The sequence below is a fragment of the Electrophorus electricus genome, chromosome 18 (genome assembly GCF_013358815.1).
Source record: "Electrophorus electricus isolate fEleEle1 chromosome 18, fEleEle1.pri, whole genome shotgun sequence".
In the NCBI taxonomy this organism is placed as follows: domain Eukaryota; kingdom Metazoa; phylum Chordata; class Actinopteri; order Gymnotiformes; family Gymnotidae; genus Electrophorus; species Electrophorus electricus.
The window spans coordinates 4,216,690-4,231,689 of NC_049552.1; the positions used below are offsets into that span (position 1 = coordinate 4,216,690).

A 15,000-nucleotide genomic window follows, 5' to 3' on the forward strand; every position below is an offset into this window, starting at 1 on the left:
GTATAAAATGCAGTACCTGTAAACTCATAAATCAAGTCATATTAGCAGTTTACTCATTCAGTCAAAAGGATTTAATCCCCCCCCCCCAAAAAAATCTTCCAAAGTTCTTTAACTTTTAAATTTGCATAGAATTGCCCCTAGTAGTCAAATGAAATCTCCATATTGTTTGAAATACTTGTTTGAAGGTGGTTTTAAGGACATGTCTCTTGAGTGGGAGTGTTTATGTCCCTACCCAAACAGACCAGGCCAAACGTCTGGAGGCTTTCACAGTCATGTTTAAAAATGGCAGATGTGTGTATGTGTGTGTGTGTGTCTGCCTGGCTCATGTGTTTATCAAATGATTGGGAAATAGTGTCACAGTCCTATTTCCCAGACGGGTGCTCTGGAGTAAATAAGCCCATGTGCCCACCCCACTGTTGTTTTGTAAGAAGAACGCTCCAGAGGGATCTGGGGGCAGAGTGTTTTCACACACACACACACACACACACACAGGGAAAATGTTCTCCACTGTCCACTGTGCTTTCATTTGGGAATCCGCTTTTTCTAGTGCAGCGGGACAAATATTTTTGCCTGCCATGAAACCACAAAAGCTGGCAAGAATCTTCTCAAACAGTTCATTTATTGTCTTTGCCCTAAGACTTAATGGACAGTTCCTAAAGGAAACCTATCCAAGCTCCCAAAGGTCACACACTAGGGTCAGCTGCACATTAGCCTCCATGACAGATTATTGTGGGCACACTTTGTCTCGTAACACCTGCTTGTGTTTCCATTCCAACCAAGCTGAGCCATGTACATCTATGGGTGGATCAATTAATGCTGTTGTGTGTGTGTGTGTGTGTGTGTGTGTGTGTGTGTGTGTGTTACCTGAAAGGGTGCTTTGCCGGTCAGGCACTGGAAGATGATAGTTCCTACACTCCACAGATCAGCTTTGGCATCATAATTCTGAGACATGATCACTTCAGGGGCCTTCCAACAACAACAAGAACTGTTAGCGTGCTAACCATAATATACTCAAAATACATCAAAAGGGCATATCAGATGTGTTTGTGTGTGTGTGTGTGTGTGTGTGTGTGTGTGTGTGTGTGTGTGTGTGTGTGTGTGTGTGTGTGTAATAAAAAGTAGAGCTGGTCACCTCTAGGTCCACCACAAAGAGAGGTCCCACAAAGAACAAGGTAAGATCCTGTGGGACCTCCGGATCCGGACAAGATAATCAAGTAGTGACAAACCAAGCAGGCACTGAGCTAGTAGACAAGATGCAGAAAAGAGCGGAATCGGTGTGGGACAGATGTGGGCGTCCCGAATGATGGAAACCTCCAGAGGAAGGACTATGAGAGGTTGAAAAAACCCCTGGGATTGAAAGAAGAAATAGCGACCCCTAAAATGACAACACAGTACAGGAGAGTGTGGTCCCGGGAACGGCACAAATACTGCAGGCCTCTGGTAGAAGGCCTGAGGATGAGGGAAAAAAGATAGCCCACCCACTGGAAGGGAGGAATGCACATATAGAGGAGGTTATAGCTATAGTTTGTATCTGGTGCACGCGCCCCGCGCCTGCGTAGGCTACAGAGCTGTGGAAGAGCAGGGAACAGCTCGGGGAGAGAGCTGGAGATAACTCACCATGTACAGCGGAGAACCACAGAGCGTAGCAGCCATGGTGTTCCCCTGCAGGTACCGCGCAAACCCAAAGTCAGCTAGACACAGCGAGAGAGAGAGAGAGAGAGAGAGAGAGGGAGAGAGGGGGAGAGGGGGAGAGGGATGGAGAGAGAGAGAGAGAGAGAAATATATCACATTATTTCATTCTTTCATTACTGAATAATTGATTAACTGCATGATTAGCCTACTTTCCTTAATTAGATAAGTCATATAAACAAATCCTTTTAAACTCACAGAGTATAATTTAATTCAATTATCCCTCCTGGACAACTTTGAAAAGGCAAATTCATCTAAACAAACTTTTAAAACAAAACAGCCCAATCAGAATGTAGATCATTTGATATCTTCAGTTTCAGCAAACTGCTCACATTTAACATTATCTAACATCAAGGTTATTGTATTACAGTGATAATAATCAGTATAACGTGGGCACGTTTCTGTGCATAGGAGCAGGGCAGCTTGTTGCAAGGTTGTGTGACGAGGCCTCACTCACCCAGTTTGATGCAGATGTTGCTGGGATCAGACCGGCAGCTGCCACCGTGGGACAGGAGGATGTTCTGGGGCTTCAGGTCTCTGTGCACAACACCCTTGATCCTCAGCACAGCCATGGCAGCAGCGATTTGCACGAGGAAGCTTCGGACAGTGCGCTCGCTCAGGCAGCCTTTTGCTGTGTGGGCAGAGCAGGGAAGGGGGTTAACAGGGGGCCAGGAGAGATTAGTCCGGGTGCTTAATCAGAGACACGGCCACTCGGATAGGCACATGATGGATTTTGGGTGGATAAAGAGGACATTAAGGGAACTCACGAGTGGGTGGTAGCACACAGTAGCAACTGGGGGGGGGGGAACCGTAGTAATGGTGGGCAGAAACAGGACTAACAGCATGAGTAACTAGTAACGGTGGGCAGAAACAGGACTAACAGCATGAGTAACTAGTAACGGTGGGCAGAAACAGGACTAACAGCATGAGTAACCGTAGTAACGGTGGGCAGAAACAGGCACCAGTGAAAGGCAAGCAGACAGTGGCCAGAATGAGATTATACTTGGGGTTTCTACGTTCAGGAGCAGCATCAGAGAGATGTATATAATTAAATGTCATTTAATTATAGGTGAAATATGAAAGTGGGGTAAGCACTACTTTTAGGCACTTACAAAGTCTGTTTGTGAAGGCCAACACTGCTATACACTTTTCATCTAAGCTCCTCCCATCACCAGACCCAGTACTCTGAAGCCCCGCCCCTCTCCTCACCAGGCCCAGCGCTCGCCTGAAGCCCCGCCCCCTGCTGTCCCAGCTCTCCCGATGCCATATCTTTAGGTCTAGTGTTTTTCCACCACAGGAAAGGAGAGATTGGCAGATGGAGGAGTGAATGAGGTCAGGGTGTCGACTGTGTTTCACTGAGCTGTGCCATGGCCATCTCACCCCCACAATGGAGGGGTCTAAGAGGGGGAGAAACATATACCCGTTTCCTGGAAGTCTCTGGTAATGCGGCTGAGGTAGGTGAGACCTGCAGAGGGGCTAAAATAGCGCAGGCTATGCTGATACGGTAAACACAACCTGCCCTTGAATCTGTATGGTGTATCTAACAGAGCCTTTCCATAATATGTTGTGTTCGTGTGTGTCTCTCTCTCTCTCCCTCTGTGTGTGTGTAGGTGAGGGTATTTTTAATGACTCTCCATTTTTAGAAGGGTGTTTGTGAGTGGAGCTGATTTTCAGAAGTCCTGGGTGTCACTTCCACGCCGACAGCGAGAGCTCTTTGTTGGACGATTGTACTCGTGATATAAAGATGCCCAAAAGATTTCTGAGAGCAAAATCAAATCAGGTTTAAGATGTCGTTTTCACTCGAATAAACAATGCTGTGCGATCAGACACGACCACGGTGTTCCCCGTCTGTCTCTCCGCGCTCCACGGCGTCTGCACCGCTCCAATCCGTCGCCTCAGCCACCTACTTTCTGTTTTGTCTCCTGTCTCTGCCCCATTTCTCCGCCCATCACCTGCAACTAGTTCTATCCACTCACCCAGTTCATTTTGTTCAGCAGTTCTTCCCTCCATCTTACTTGTATATATATCCTCGCCCTTCTCTAATGTTTACTGTCTGTAGTGTTTTTAGTTGCCCTCCATCTTGTTCTGTTTATTTTTTTTAAAAATGTGGTTCTAGTACCTTTTAGCCTTGTTTTGTCAGTTTTGCTTTTCTTTTGTGTTGGTTTGTCACACTCTACACGACTGTGATTCCGCACAAAAAAAGACTGACGTTCATCGAGGAGGGTTGATACCACTGCGGCTGCTTGGGCTAAGCGGCATGAAAACGTAGTACGTGTCAATATTACAATAACAGTGCTAAAACTCCCCTCCCTCTTCTGAGCTCAGGCTAGCGTGTGGGAACCGTGCCTTGCTGGAACATTGGGCTATTTCCACAAATGTCAAGAGGTAAATACCGCGACCCGTTACTTTAGCGGGATTCCGTAATTTACCCGGCTGAACTCCGAAACTTTCCCAGCTGGTTCCACTCACCGTGCAGGTAATCCGCAAGGTCTCCGCCATTGCAGAACTGCGGAGGAAGAAGACCAAACGTCAGCCCAGAGGAAAAAGACCCACACCCCACGATGAGTGTGTTGAAGGCCTCAGAGAGGCCAGTGGCACGGTAGCCTCGTTGCTGAGGTCATTTCCAACTGAATGCGAATGGCGCATAACTACAGTGTTGTGTGAAACATGATCTTTGAGAAACGCTACTCAGCTCTTTACATGTTATCTGTTTTGATGCTGAGGGATATAGAAAGTGTTGTTTTAAATCCCTACACTTATACCCAGACCTGCAAATACACTCACACACACACATAAATAAATATTTATGTGTGTGTGTGTGTGTGTGTGTGTGAGAGACCTCTGACTTACTTCCATGATGAGGTAGACGCATCCAGAAATTTCCTGTTTAGAAAATTAAAGATGCAGAGTATTAGAGGACAGTACAATAACATGAACTGTGAACCATGACCTCTGCTCTCTACACACAGCATACAGGGTTGACATGTTTCTCTTTAAAGAGAATTAAGGGAGACATTTGAAAAAAAACAGTGTGTGTGTGTGTGTGTGTGGGGGGGGTAATCTGGAGTGCTTTTATGCTAAATTCTTTGAGCCGGACTGCTCTTCTGACCTTGGTCAGTACAGCATGGGTCTGCCAGCCAAACTTTTACTGAAAGAGGGATCAGTACCTGTCACATGACTAACGTGAGAGCAGAATGAGAAAATGTGAGAAGGGAAATCTGGGGCACGATCCCTGTGGTATTTTGATCAAAGCGCATCACGGATATTTCTTGAAGGGTCCCATGTTTATGAGACCTGCCTGGAATCCCACCAGGACAGTCAGTGGTCCAGCCCTCCGACACGGGCTCCTAACACCGACCTCCAGCATTACCTTAGCTTTCTCTCAGTAGCCTGACGTATATACCATGTGGATTGACCTAACTGGACCCCCCCCCCCCCCCCCCGCTCCATTATAAACCACACAGCCAGTCCAGGGTCATCTCTGGATTCCCTAGCACAGCGCTGACATAATGGGCCTTTCAGCAGGGAAGCTCTTGATAATCTGAAGCCTCTGCTTCATACTGGTCAGCCAGTTACAGTGAGTCTCCTGCTGGCGCTTTCGGCTCTTGGGTTACATCCACTTAAAGTAAAACCATAAAACTGCTCCACTGACTCTGAATGATCTGAGCAGTCTCAACAACCACAACACATAAAAAAAATTAATTCAACCGCATCCGAAGAAAGGGGCTCCACTATGGGAACTGGAACACACTGACTGATGTAAAATAAATAAAACACCACCACCACAACAACAAAATTGCCCACAGGATTCAAACAAGTCTCCATCAGAGACGCAGGCATTTGGCACCAGTGGAAGAAGGCAGGGCAAAGTTTCTGCTGACTAAGGCCCAGCGGGGTGGAACTTCTCCATTATTCCATGTGGGCCAGCCCAGCAGGCTGCCAGCTGATGCGCACAGCAGGGGGAGGGGCGGATCCCTCACCTGGCCCCTCCCCTCCAGGAGGGGCCGTGGGCACCCGCTACCACACGGCAACAACCACCTTCCACCATGAGGCGTGAGCCTGCCGGAAGAGGAATTCTGCAGGGAGGCCTAGAAAATGGCGTCCCGGCGTCCCTTAAAGACGGATCACGCGCCGTGTAACGATCAAGTCCTCCGGGGCGTGCACAGCGAGGGACAGGACAGCCATTTCTAAATTATTTGTGTGTGACGGCCATGAGAACAATGCAGAAGGTTGCTGTGGCGAGAGTGTTCTCTCCGCCCCGCTCTCGCAACAAAAACCAGGACACGGCCTCACATATAGCAAATAGCAATCAAGAGCTCGAAATTCAGGTGACCATTGTTAAGTCTGCACGCGACTCGGCAGTCCCGCAAGACATCTCACCGCCAGCCACCTGTGGCTGAACCAACGGCGTTACTGTCTGGATTTCCTATTCACAGCCTAGTTAACATCAAAGCCCTGTATGCAAATGACAGAAGGGCTGGCCTGCGGACCTTGTAGGTGGGAGAAGTCTCCAAAGGGTCACTGGGCTTATTTACCTACTTGGCCATTATATGTCTTACAAAAGACTATTGTAATTGACTGTATTCAAAAGGAGCTGAGCCATGGAAATGAGAAATATGCTAATTATTACTAGCCTACATACAAAGCGTCTAAATTGAGCTCCGTGTTGTGTAAAAAGCTTGCGTGAACATTCTGGCTTCTAGTGTAGATAATGTAGATACAACACCATACAAGTGACCAGTGACAGGTGGCTCTGAGTCATCAACTGACTAGCTGAGATGATATGGGCACTGCAATGATCCTTTACACACACACACACACACACACACACACACACACACACACACACACACACACACACACACACACAGTCAGTCTGCTCAATGCTTTAAGGTACTTCTCCGGTTCCTTGTTCTACTTCCACGAGTCTGGCTGTGGCGTCATTTGGTGGAGCCATTTTTAACCAATCAACGACCGCGACTCCGCACAACATCAACACTCCGCCATGTGTGATTCACAGATCAACGTTCATAATCAAGCCTTCCTCAGAACAATCAGTTCTTCAAGTTCCTTATTAAAAACTTTAACGCTAAGCATTAAGCACTAACCTCTTGAACATCTTATCCGATCGTTTTTTGATCACAGTTGAACTATGATAGCGGACATACCTGAAAGTCCAGTAAAGTGACGATGTTCTCATGTTTCAGCTCCTAGCAGACAAAAAAAGGTAAATCATAATTGTAGTGAAAATTGTCCTACCGGACACTGCGGTGTACTTGTGTGACAGCATGGTCTCTGCACATACCTTTAATATATTGATTTCTTTCCCCAAGAGCGACTGCGACTTGGCCAGATTCTTCCTATTTATACACTTCACGGCCACTTCAACATCCCGTTTCTGCTCAGAGGAATACAAGCAGTTGCATAAGTAAAACAAGAAAAAGACGACACTATCAACAACAGTTGCAGCACAATAATCCCTCCTGTCCTGACTGCTGTACTTTTAGTTTATTCCCACTGATTAAGTCAGCTCCGATGAAGGGCGCATTACACCAGACATACCAGGTTTTGTTCAAGCCTTTTACCTCTTTGTGTTTTCCCTTGAACACCACCGCAAACGCGCCGTGTCCGATTAAATCCTTCCTGTTAAACTCGAATTTTCCGACGCTCTCCATCGGTTTAAAAAGGTTTAAAAGACAAAAAAGTGAAATCAACACGTCGAGGTCCTGCACCTGACGACTTTTCTGGCGCAGTAAAGTTGCCCTCCTGTCGTGCTTTCACCGGGCAGGCGTTCCCAGAAACTACCCTCCGCAGAAGTCATGATCGTTATTGCGTTACGCACCAGCAATCGGTGGCAGGACGGTGGGGGTACGTCCTCCTAGCCAAACACGCCATGGCAGGACGCTGGAAAACCCAAACCCGAGTGTGTTCAGCGCCCCACGCTCCGCGCCAAACCGGGTCTGCCTGCACCAAAGGCTTCGGATCTGCACGCCCAGCTTTGGAAAACTATGCGCCAGCGCCCGCTGAAACGACACTTCTGCACCGGTGGCGTTTTTACTCCCCGAACTGCCTGATCCGAACAAAGGTCCCGCGCCACCAACGCCACGGCTGGGACCGCGGGCGTGCGCACGCCTCGGGCACGCGCGCCAAGGTAACGTCGCTCCTCCTCTGCGCGCACCGGCCAAACACACCACATACTTTATTAGACATTTATAATATATGAACAGCACGCCGACTTAAGTACAGCACGGATCATGTAAAGCAGACAAACAAACAAACAAAAAAACTAGGTATATAATCAAACACGATCAAATCGTAAATTGTCATTTTATTCTAAATAAATATATAAAGAGTATAAAGCGGTGTCTACAGAGGCCACTCAGAGTCCTCTGATAAGACGTTCTTGTCACGCTTTTATCCCAAACGTGCAGAAGAATCAGCCGATAAGAGATAACGACAGGAGGTAAAAGCGAGTGAAAAGCGAGTTGTGAAAAGCGAGTTGTGTTTGAAAAGCACATGAAAGCGAGTTGTGTTTGCGCTCCGTTTCACTGCCAGGCGAGTTTGGTGAGCTTTTGCTAATGAAAACCTCCCAAACGTGTTTTGTTTGCGTGAACGGAGAATTTAAGACATCCCGGTTTATAGCGATTTATCAGTGTAGCAACTCATCTGTACATCAGAAAAAAACAGGCCTGAAGTTCAATCTACTTTTATTTCCCATTTGCAACGTATATACAAGGTTTAAAGGCTTAAAGTCAATAGTCATATTACAGTTATGCACCTAGTTGCTATATGCTGCATCGGTCTGGGGGGCACGCTTTCAGGTTGCTTAAGTAGTTCAACTAGACATTTGCTGGGTTCATAAAACCAGTCTAACACATTAACATAAAGTGAAAGCTGAATTCAGTTTTGCTTGTATTCGCTCTTTAACATAGTTGCTTCGCCAGGTCCGTACTTGGAATGTCAAAAGTGCACGCCACGTGCACGCGCGCTTTAGGGCACGCGACGTAAGATGGCCGTAGTTTAGTCTAAAAATATATTCAGAATAATGAATGATAAGCCTCTCACGGACCGGTATGCAAGAGTATGTTATGTTTAAATACAATGTTACGCGCGTGTGTACAAATCTATAGTTACCTTAAAACTACAGAAGGTGAAATACGCTGTGATCAAGAAAATTATGCAAATAAATGACATTTACTTTACAATCCGCAAGTTCTGTGTTTGTACATCACATTTTAATTACACGTTAGCCTACTTTAAACAACGTTTGTTTACATCATTTTGTTTTTCTTGTTATTTATTCCACATGAATTATTGGCTGCAGCAGGGTGGTGTCTTCAGGACAGAGGAGCTGTGCGACGTCTTCAGGACAGAGGAGCTGTGCGACGTCTTCAGGACAGAGGGGCCGTACGGCGTCTTCAGGACAGAGGGGCTGTGCGACGTCTTCAGGACAGGGGAGCTGTGCGGCGTCTTCAGGACAGGGGAGCTGTGCGGCGTCTTCAGGACAGAGGGGCTGTGCGACGTCTTCAGGACAGAGGAGCTGTGCGGCGTCTTCAGGACAGAGGAGCTGTGGTCTGGTTCTGCCCTGCCAGCACTCTGCAGCCTTGGTGCAGGAGCTGAGGTGACGAGCACAGCAGAGCAAGTTGGTGGCAATGGTCAGAGATCAGAGAAAAAAATGACTGGATCAGGAGGAAACGCTGCCATTACAGAGCAGGTTAAATGCCAGAGGAGGGGCACAAATCTGAATAAAGCATCATCCCAAATGTTACTCCAGCAACAAGGCTGAAACTGCTGTGGTTCACCTCATGTCTCTCTTCTCATGTGGTTGCATCACTGTTATAGGTTTTGGTATCACTTTACGCCATTTAGCTGACTTACAGTTCTAACTGAACACAACAGAGGATTAAGTGTCTTGCTCGGGGGCCCACCAGTGGCAACTTGGCATCGGTGGGGCTTGAACTGGCAACCTTCTGATTAATAGTCAAGAGTTTACCACTGAACTACCACAGCATTGCTTTACATGAGACCAGTACACTCCACTCATGACAAAAGTGAAAGACACACTGTAATTTACAAATATTCAATTACACTGTAATTTACAAATATTAATTACACTGTAATTTACAAATATTAAATTACACTGTAATTTACAAATATTAAATTACCCCTGTCAGTTATCTAGCCTGAGGAGAGACAGAACGTATACAGAATACTGGTAGGTGTGTACTGCCATCTAAAGTCTGGCTGCTGTCTAACATCTGTGCTGGGCTGCAGAATAGGGGTAGGTGTGTGTTACAATCTTCCCCATTAATTTTCTTCTGAACATTAAAACGTTGGATCCTGTAGGACACAGGAATGCTACCTTATCAATGTAAGAGTTCCCAGATGCAACGATCCCAGAGAGTGAAAAACGTATGTCACTGTAACAGTGCCAGGGGAATCAGTAACCTATTAACACTGTCTGCTTCGTCCAGTGACACACACACACACACACACACATATTTTGGCGGATCTTGTCATAGATTTCCAGTATCACCAGTATCACACACAATCTAATTGTCTTACTTATTTGGCTCTAGGTTATTCTTTCCCTCTCTTACCAGTTTAAAAAAATCAGAGTCCCAGTACTGCTATACATCGAGCTTTATTTTTGTTCACTTTAATGGAAGAGTGTAAGTCTCACTTTCTTTGTCAGGATTAAACACAGACAAACAAATAAACAACCATAAACCAAAACTCTATTTCTATGACAGACAGTACAGTAAGAAAAAGAACCGAGGCTTCGGAGAAGGCACCTGACTCACGTGGTTGGTCTTCCAAACAGCTCTGACGTCTGTACACAGACAAAACTCAAAACACACAGAGCTCCCTCCCCATCATCACTACTGTCGTCGTGTTCTCCTCCCTGCGTGCCTTACGTCTCAGCGTGACGAGTCTGAGGTCCGCGTGTGTGCGCTCCCTGCAGACGTGGAGCGTGGCCTTCATACCGCATCCCTGTTTCCTTCAACCCGGCCACGCGCGTGTCCGTCAGCAGAGGCGGATCACGTGACGGCGAGCAGACATATCGTCTGTCTGTTAGGAGTGAGGAGTGATGCGATGGCACACTTCACACCTTACATCTACACTAAACATAAAGGCCGCACATGAAATGGTGCGAAACACTGAATGTCCCTTTTAGGAGAATTCTCCAGAGTAAAATAAGCAAACAAATACAACAAAAACAACAACCAAAAAACAAAGCAAAATACAATGTTACATAATTTAACACCTTAAATAACTATGGTACAAGGCAGCTGTTCGAGTGTAATAACTGAATGTAGATGAAGAACTTTGACTTCCATTGGAAACCCCCCCATTCCAGTTCCATTCTGGCTCGGAAGCTGGACTTTTTTCCTGAAAAAAGTGCCGCGGAGCATCTGCGCCGTTACTAGCTAGCCTTCGGACAGATCTGAGACGGCTACGTGGCGACCCACCCGCCGCGTTTTTTTAACGTGTCACGCTGTCATCTTAGCGGAGCTCTACAGATGTAGCAAGCTCTTAGAGGGTGAATTCCGACCTCGTGACCCGAGCCTGGATACTAAGCCTGTCACATTTCACAGGTCCTCAGTGTGACATTCCCTCAGCTGGGAGCTGTTTTCCCACCAGCATTTGGCCAGAGTATTAAGTAGGTACTGACCTAACGATTCAGAATGTACTGAATTGCAATGGGAATCATTTTACTGACGATGACAAATGCGTACACAAGCAGAGGGTAGAAAGAGCCCTAGAGGTGGACACCAAGCCTGAACATACACTTGGTTTACTTTACTGGGAATAACAGAGCGTCCGCATGGGAAAACGAGGCTCAAATGATTTGGGAAGCTACTGACTACTGACCACTGACTTCTGATTGCCGAGCACTGACTGTGAGAGTGATTTGCCAGAGCAGAAGTGTTCCATTCAGAATGAGCGGTGAAGCATGTCTTAATGACAAAGATCCACTCCTCACTTTCACTATTTCAACTATCGTTTTCATTTCAATGAAATTCAATGGAAATATGGGATGTACTGATATCCTGATATATCGAGTTTCTCATGGTGGTGTCAGCATCCAGCATCAACCTGGACAACCATTTAAAAGACTCATACACAGTCACAGTAAATCAATGAATGAGTGATTTCACATATTACTGTTCAACAACATCGTGACGCCATGATGACTGATCGGAGAGCCTGTCCAGTGTTCAGTGTTTGGACCTGTTCAGTGACAGCTGGTGTCCGAGCGTCCTCCTCTGTATAGAGTTAGGGTTAGGGTCTTAACTCATAGCTGGGAACCTTATAGATTTGAAGTATGTTAAAATGTGACTTGCACAAGTCTGGATTCTCCACGAGGCTGAACATTTGATGAGCTTCATTGCAAAAGCTGCATTAAGACCATTTATGGTGTGGGACATTTCTGGAGGACGAGAACATCATAAGAGTGAGGGAAAAAACGGACCCAGCGAGTTCCACAATTACATAAACCATTTTTCTCTACGAGCACATGGGAGGAGACACACTGGGCTGTGTGTGTGGTGTCAGGTGCTGTGTCACTGGGTCCACTGCAGCGGGTATATGCTCACACGACACTGAGAGTGAACTGCTAGAAGGTCTATATGTCACACAGGCCTGATGGAAACAGCTAAAAGGTCTATATGTCACACATGTCTGATGGAAACTGGTAGAAGGTCTATATGTCACCCAGGTCTGATGGAAACTGCTAGAAGGTCTATGTCACACAGGCCTGATAGAAACATCTAGAAGTTCTTATTGTCACACAGGCCTGATGGAAACAGCTAGAAGGTCTATATATCACACAGGTCTGATGGAAACTGGTAGAAGGTCTATATGTCACCCAGGTCTGATGGAAACTGCTAGAAGGTCTATATGTCACAAAGGCCTGATGGAAAATATTAGAAGTTCTATATGTCACACAGGCCTGATGGAAACAGCTAAAAGGTCTATATGTCACACATGTCTGATGGAAACTGCTAGAAGGTCTATATGTCACCCAGACCTGATGGAAACTGCTAGAAGGTCTATGTCACACAGGCCTGATAGAAACATCTAGAAGTTCTTATTGTCACACAGGCCTGATGGAAACAGCTAGAAGGTCTATATATCACACAGGTCTGATGGAAACTGGTAGAAGGTCTATATGTCACCCAGGTCTGATGGAAACTGCTAGAAGGTCTATATGTCACAAAGGCCTGATGGAAAATATTAGAAGTTCTATATGTCACACAGGCCTGATGGAAACAGCTAAAAGGTCTATATGTCACACATGTCTGATGGAAACTGGTAGAAGGTCTATGTCACACAGGCCTAATAGAAACATCTAGAAGTTCTTATTGTCACACAGGCCTGATGGAAACAGCTAGAAGGTCTATATGTCACACAGGTCTGATGGAAACTGGTAGAAGGTCTATATGTCACCCAGGTCTGATGGAAACTGCTAGAAGGTCTATATGTCACAAAGGCCTGATGGAAAATATTAGAAGTTCTATATGTCACACACGCCTGATGGAAACTGCTAGAAGGTCTATATGTCACACAGGCCTGATGGAAACTGCTAGAAGGTCTATATGTCACACAGGCCTGATGGAACCTTCTAGAAGGTCTATATGTCACACACGCCTGATGGAAAATATTAGAAGGTCTATATGTCACACAGGCCTGATGGAAAATATTAGAAGGTCTATATGTCACACAGGCGTGATGGAAACTGGTAGAAGGTCTATATGTCATCCAGGTCTGTTGGATACTGATAGAAGGTCTATATGTCACACAGGCCTGATGAAAATAGCTAGCAGGTCTATATGTCACACAGGCCTGATGGAAAATATTAGAAGGTCTATATGTCACACAGGCCTGATGGAAAATATAAGAAGGTCTATATGTCACACAGGCCTGATGGAAACAGCTAGAAGGTCTATATGTCACACAGGCCTGACGGAAACAGCTATAATGTCTATATGTCACACAGGCCTAATGTTTTGGTGGTTCATTGGATCAGAGCAGGAGAGAGTGCTGTAATAGGCTCTCTGTTGGAGAGTTCGCTTCCCCAGCAAATATCTTGCATCACAGTTTAGTATCAAGTAGTAGACAACAGTGGAATACAACAGTTACTAGAATTACTAGAATACTAGAAGGAGAACATTTTGTATTTTAACAGAGCACACTCATCCAACACGAATCTTGTGTTTTCATCTGTAACGTATTACTGATCTAAACCCTGTTAATGTTTGAGGAGTGAGGTGGGAGGGACATCAGAGTCGAGTACAACACAGCTACCAGCACAGCTACCAGCACAGCTACCAACACAACTACCAACACAGCTACCAACACAGCTACCAGCTGGCAGAACCAGCAGATTCTCTCAGGTCCCGGGAGAAGTTCTCCAAACCTTGGGGCCACATGAGGAAAGAACTGTGGCCAAAACAGCCAGTGTGTCTGAGCGAAAACGCTATTTCTGCTGTCCGTGCCAAGTCCTGTTGCTGAGCTGCCATTGGCCGTCCGCTGTGCCGCTCAACTCTTAGACTGCCGACAGGTCGATGCGATTGGCTGAGTTGGTGCTCTTGTCCCACGTGTTCATCTTGGTGGGGCTCCCTCCCACTTTGTTACCGTTCATCTGTCAGAGATAGAAGAAAGGGGGCACTGAGCGGTCGGGCATGTCTGTCACACCCTGCCTGACCCTTACAGGGCGGCCAACGGCAGAACACAGCAGACGGGCACAAAGCACAACAGAGGGCGTCGGTGACTGTGCAGATGGGCGGACGGTGGCCGAGCCTTTCCCAGCATGCACTCACGATGTCTGAGTTGAAGGGCTTGACGTTGATGTTGCGGATGGAGCTGCTGGTTAGGGACCACACTTTGGTCTTGTGCTTGAAGGCGGCTCTCACCTGGGCAGAGGAAATGTGTCCTGAGCATTCATGGTGTCAACACATCTACTCCATCTCCGAGAATTCAGGGGGAATACAGCGGGGGATACAGTGGGAATACAGTGGGAATACAGGGGAACTACAGTGGGAATAAATGGGGAATACAGTGGGAATACAGGAGGAATACATGAGGAATGCAGGGGGTATACAGTGGGAATACACTGAGAATACATGGGGAATACAGTAGCAATACAGTGGAAATACATGGGGAATATGGTGGGAATACATGAGGAATACAGGTGAAAAACATTGGAAATACATGGGAATACATGGGGAATATGGGGGAAATACAGTGGAAATACATGGGGAATACAGGGGGAATACAGTGGGAATACAGTAGGAATACAAGGGA

General features: G+C 46.4%; 3 protein-coding genes and 1 long non-coding RNA gene across 7 annotated transcripts in view; 2 read left to right on the forward strand and 2 right to left on the reverse strand.

Annotated features, from left to right (window-relative positions):
- ulk1a (unc-51 like autophagy activating kinase 1a) overlaps positions 1-7,802 on the reverse strand; it is a 16,723-nt gene extending 8,921 nt beyond the window's left edge. Inside the window, exons 1-8 of one of the 2 annotated variants that reach the window (XM_027022064.2) lie at positions 7,275-7,802; positions 6,995-7,087; positions 6,858-6,899; positions 4,540-4,572; positions 4,159-4,195; positions 2,147-2,320; positions 1,618-1,691; positions 865-966 (exon numbers count right to left, since the gene is read on the reverse strand). In XM_027022064.2, the coding sequence (XP_026877865.2) occupies positions 865-966; positions 1,618-1,691; positions 2,147-2,320; positions 4,159-4,195; positions 4,540-4,572; positions 6,858-6,899; positions 6,995-7,087; positions 7,275-7,364 (645 nt within the window). In that variant the 5' untranslated portion in view covers positions 7,365-7,802. The remainder of the gene's footprint in view (positions 1-864; positions 967-1,617; positions 1,692-2,146; positions 2,321-4,158; positions 4,196-4,539; positions 4,573-6,857; positions 6,900-6,994; positions 7,088-7,274) is intronic. The other variant, XM_027022063.2, reaches the window with a different exon arrangement.
- On the forward strand, positions 2,935-3,521 carry LOC113584873. Its single transcript, XR_003411446.1, has 2 exons — positions 2,935-3,143; positions 3,300-3,521. It is a non-coding gene; the product is annotated as an uncharacterized LOC113584873 (long non-coding RNA).
- Positions 7,561-9,477, forward strand: LOC113584872. Of its 2 annotated transcripts, none has more exons than XM_027022065.2 (2): positions 7,561-7,840; positions 9,014-9,477. In XM_027022065.2, exons 1-2 carry the CDS (start codon positions 7,583-7,585, stop codon positions 9,473-9,475), a joined length of 720 nt encoding a protein of 239 aa, XP_026877866.2. In that variant the 5' UTR covers positions 7,561-7,582; the 3' UTR covers positions 9,476-9,477. The 2 variants fall into 2 exon arrangements, with proteins under 2 accessions (XP_026877866.2, XP_026877867.2); XM_027022066.2 differs by having other exon boundaries at positions 9,017-9,477.
- An 837-nt stretch (positions 9,478-10,314) lies between these two features.
- The window catches only part of adgrd1 (adhesion G protein-coupled receptor D1), a 62,391-nt gene continuing 57,705 nt past the window's right edge, over positions 10,315-15,000 (reverse strand). For both annotated transcript variants that reach the window (XM_035536264.1, XM_035536263.1), the window contains 2 exons: positions 14,517-14,609; positions 10,315-14,338 (listed from right to left, as the gene is read on the reverse strand). In XM_035536264.1, coding sequence (XP_035392157.1) covers positions 14,243-14,338; positions 14,517-14,609 — 189 coding nt within the window. In that variant the 3' untranslated portion in view covers positions 10,315-14,242. The remainder of the gene's footprint in view (positions 14,339-14,516; positions 14,610-15,000) is intronic.

Bases quoted from the DNA above. Each gene is read 5' to 3' on its own strand.
- LOC113584872 (XM_027022065.2), top strand. From the start codon at position 7,583: ATGGCAGGACGCTGGAAAACCCAAACCCGAGTGTGTTCAGCGCCCCAC. The intron at 7,841-9,013 runs GTAACGTCGCTC...TATTGGCTGCAG, and splicing joins CCTCGGGCACGCGCGCCAAG to CAGGGTGGTGTCTTCAGGAC.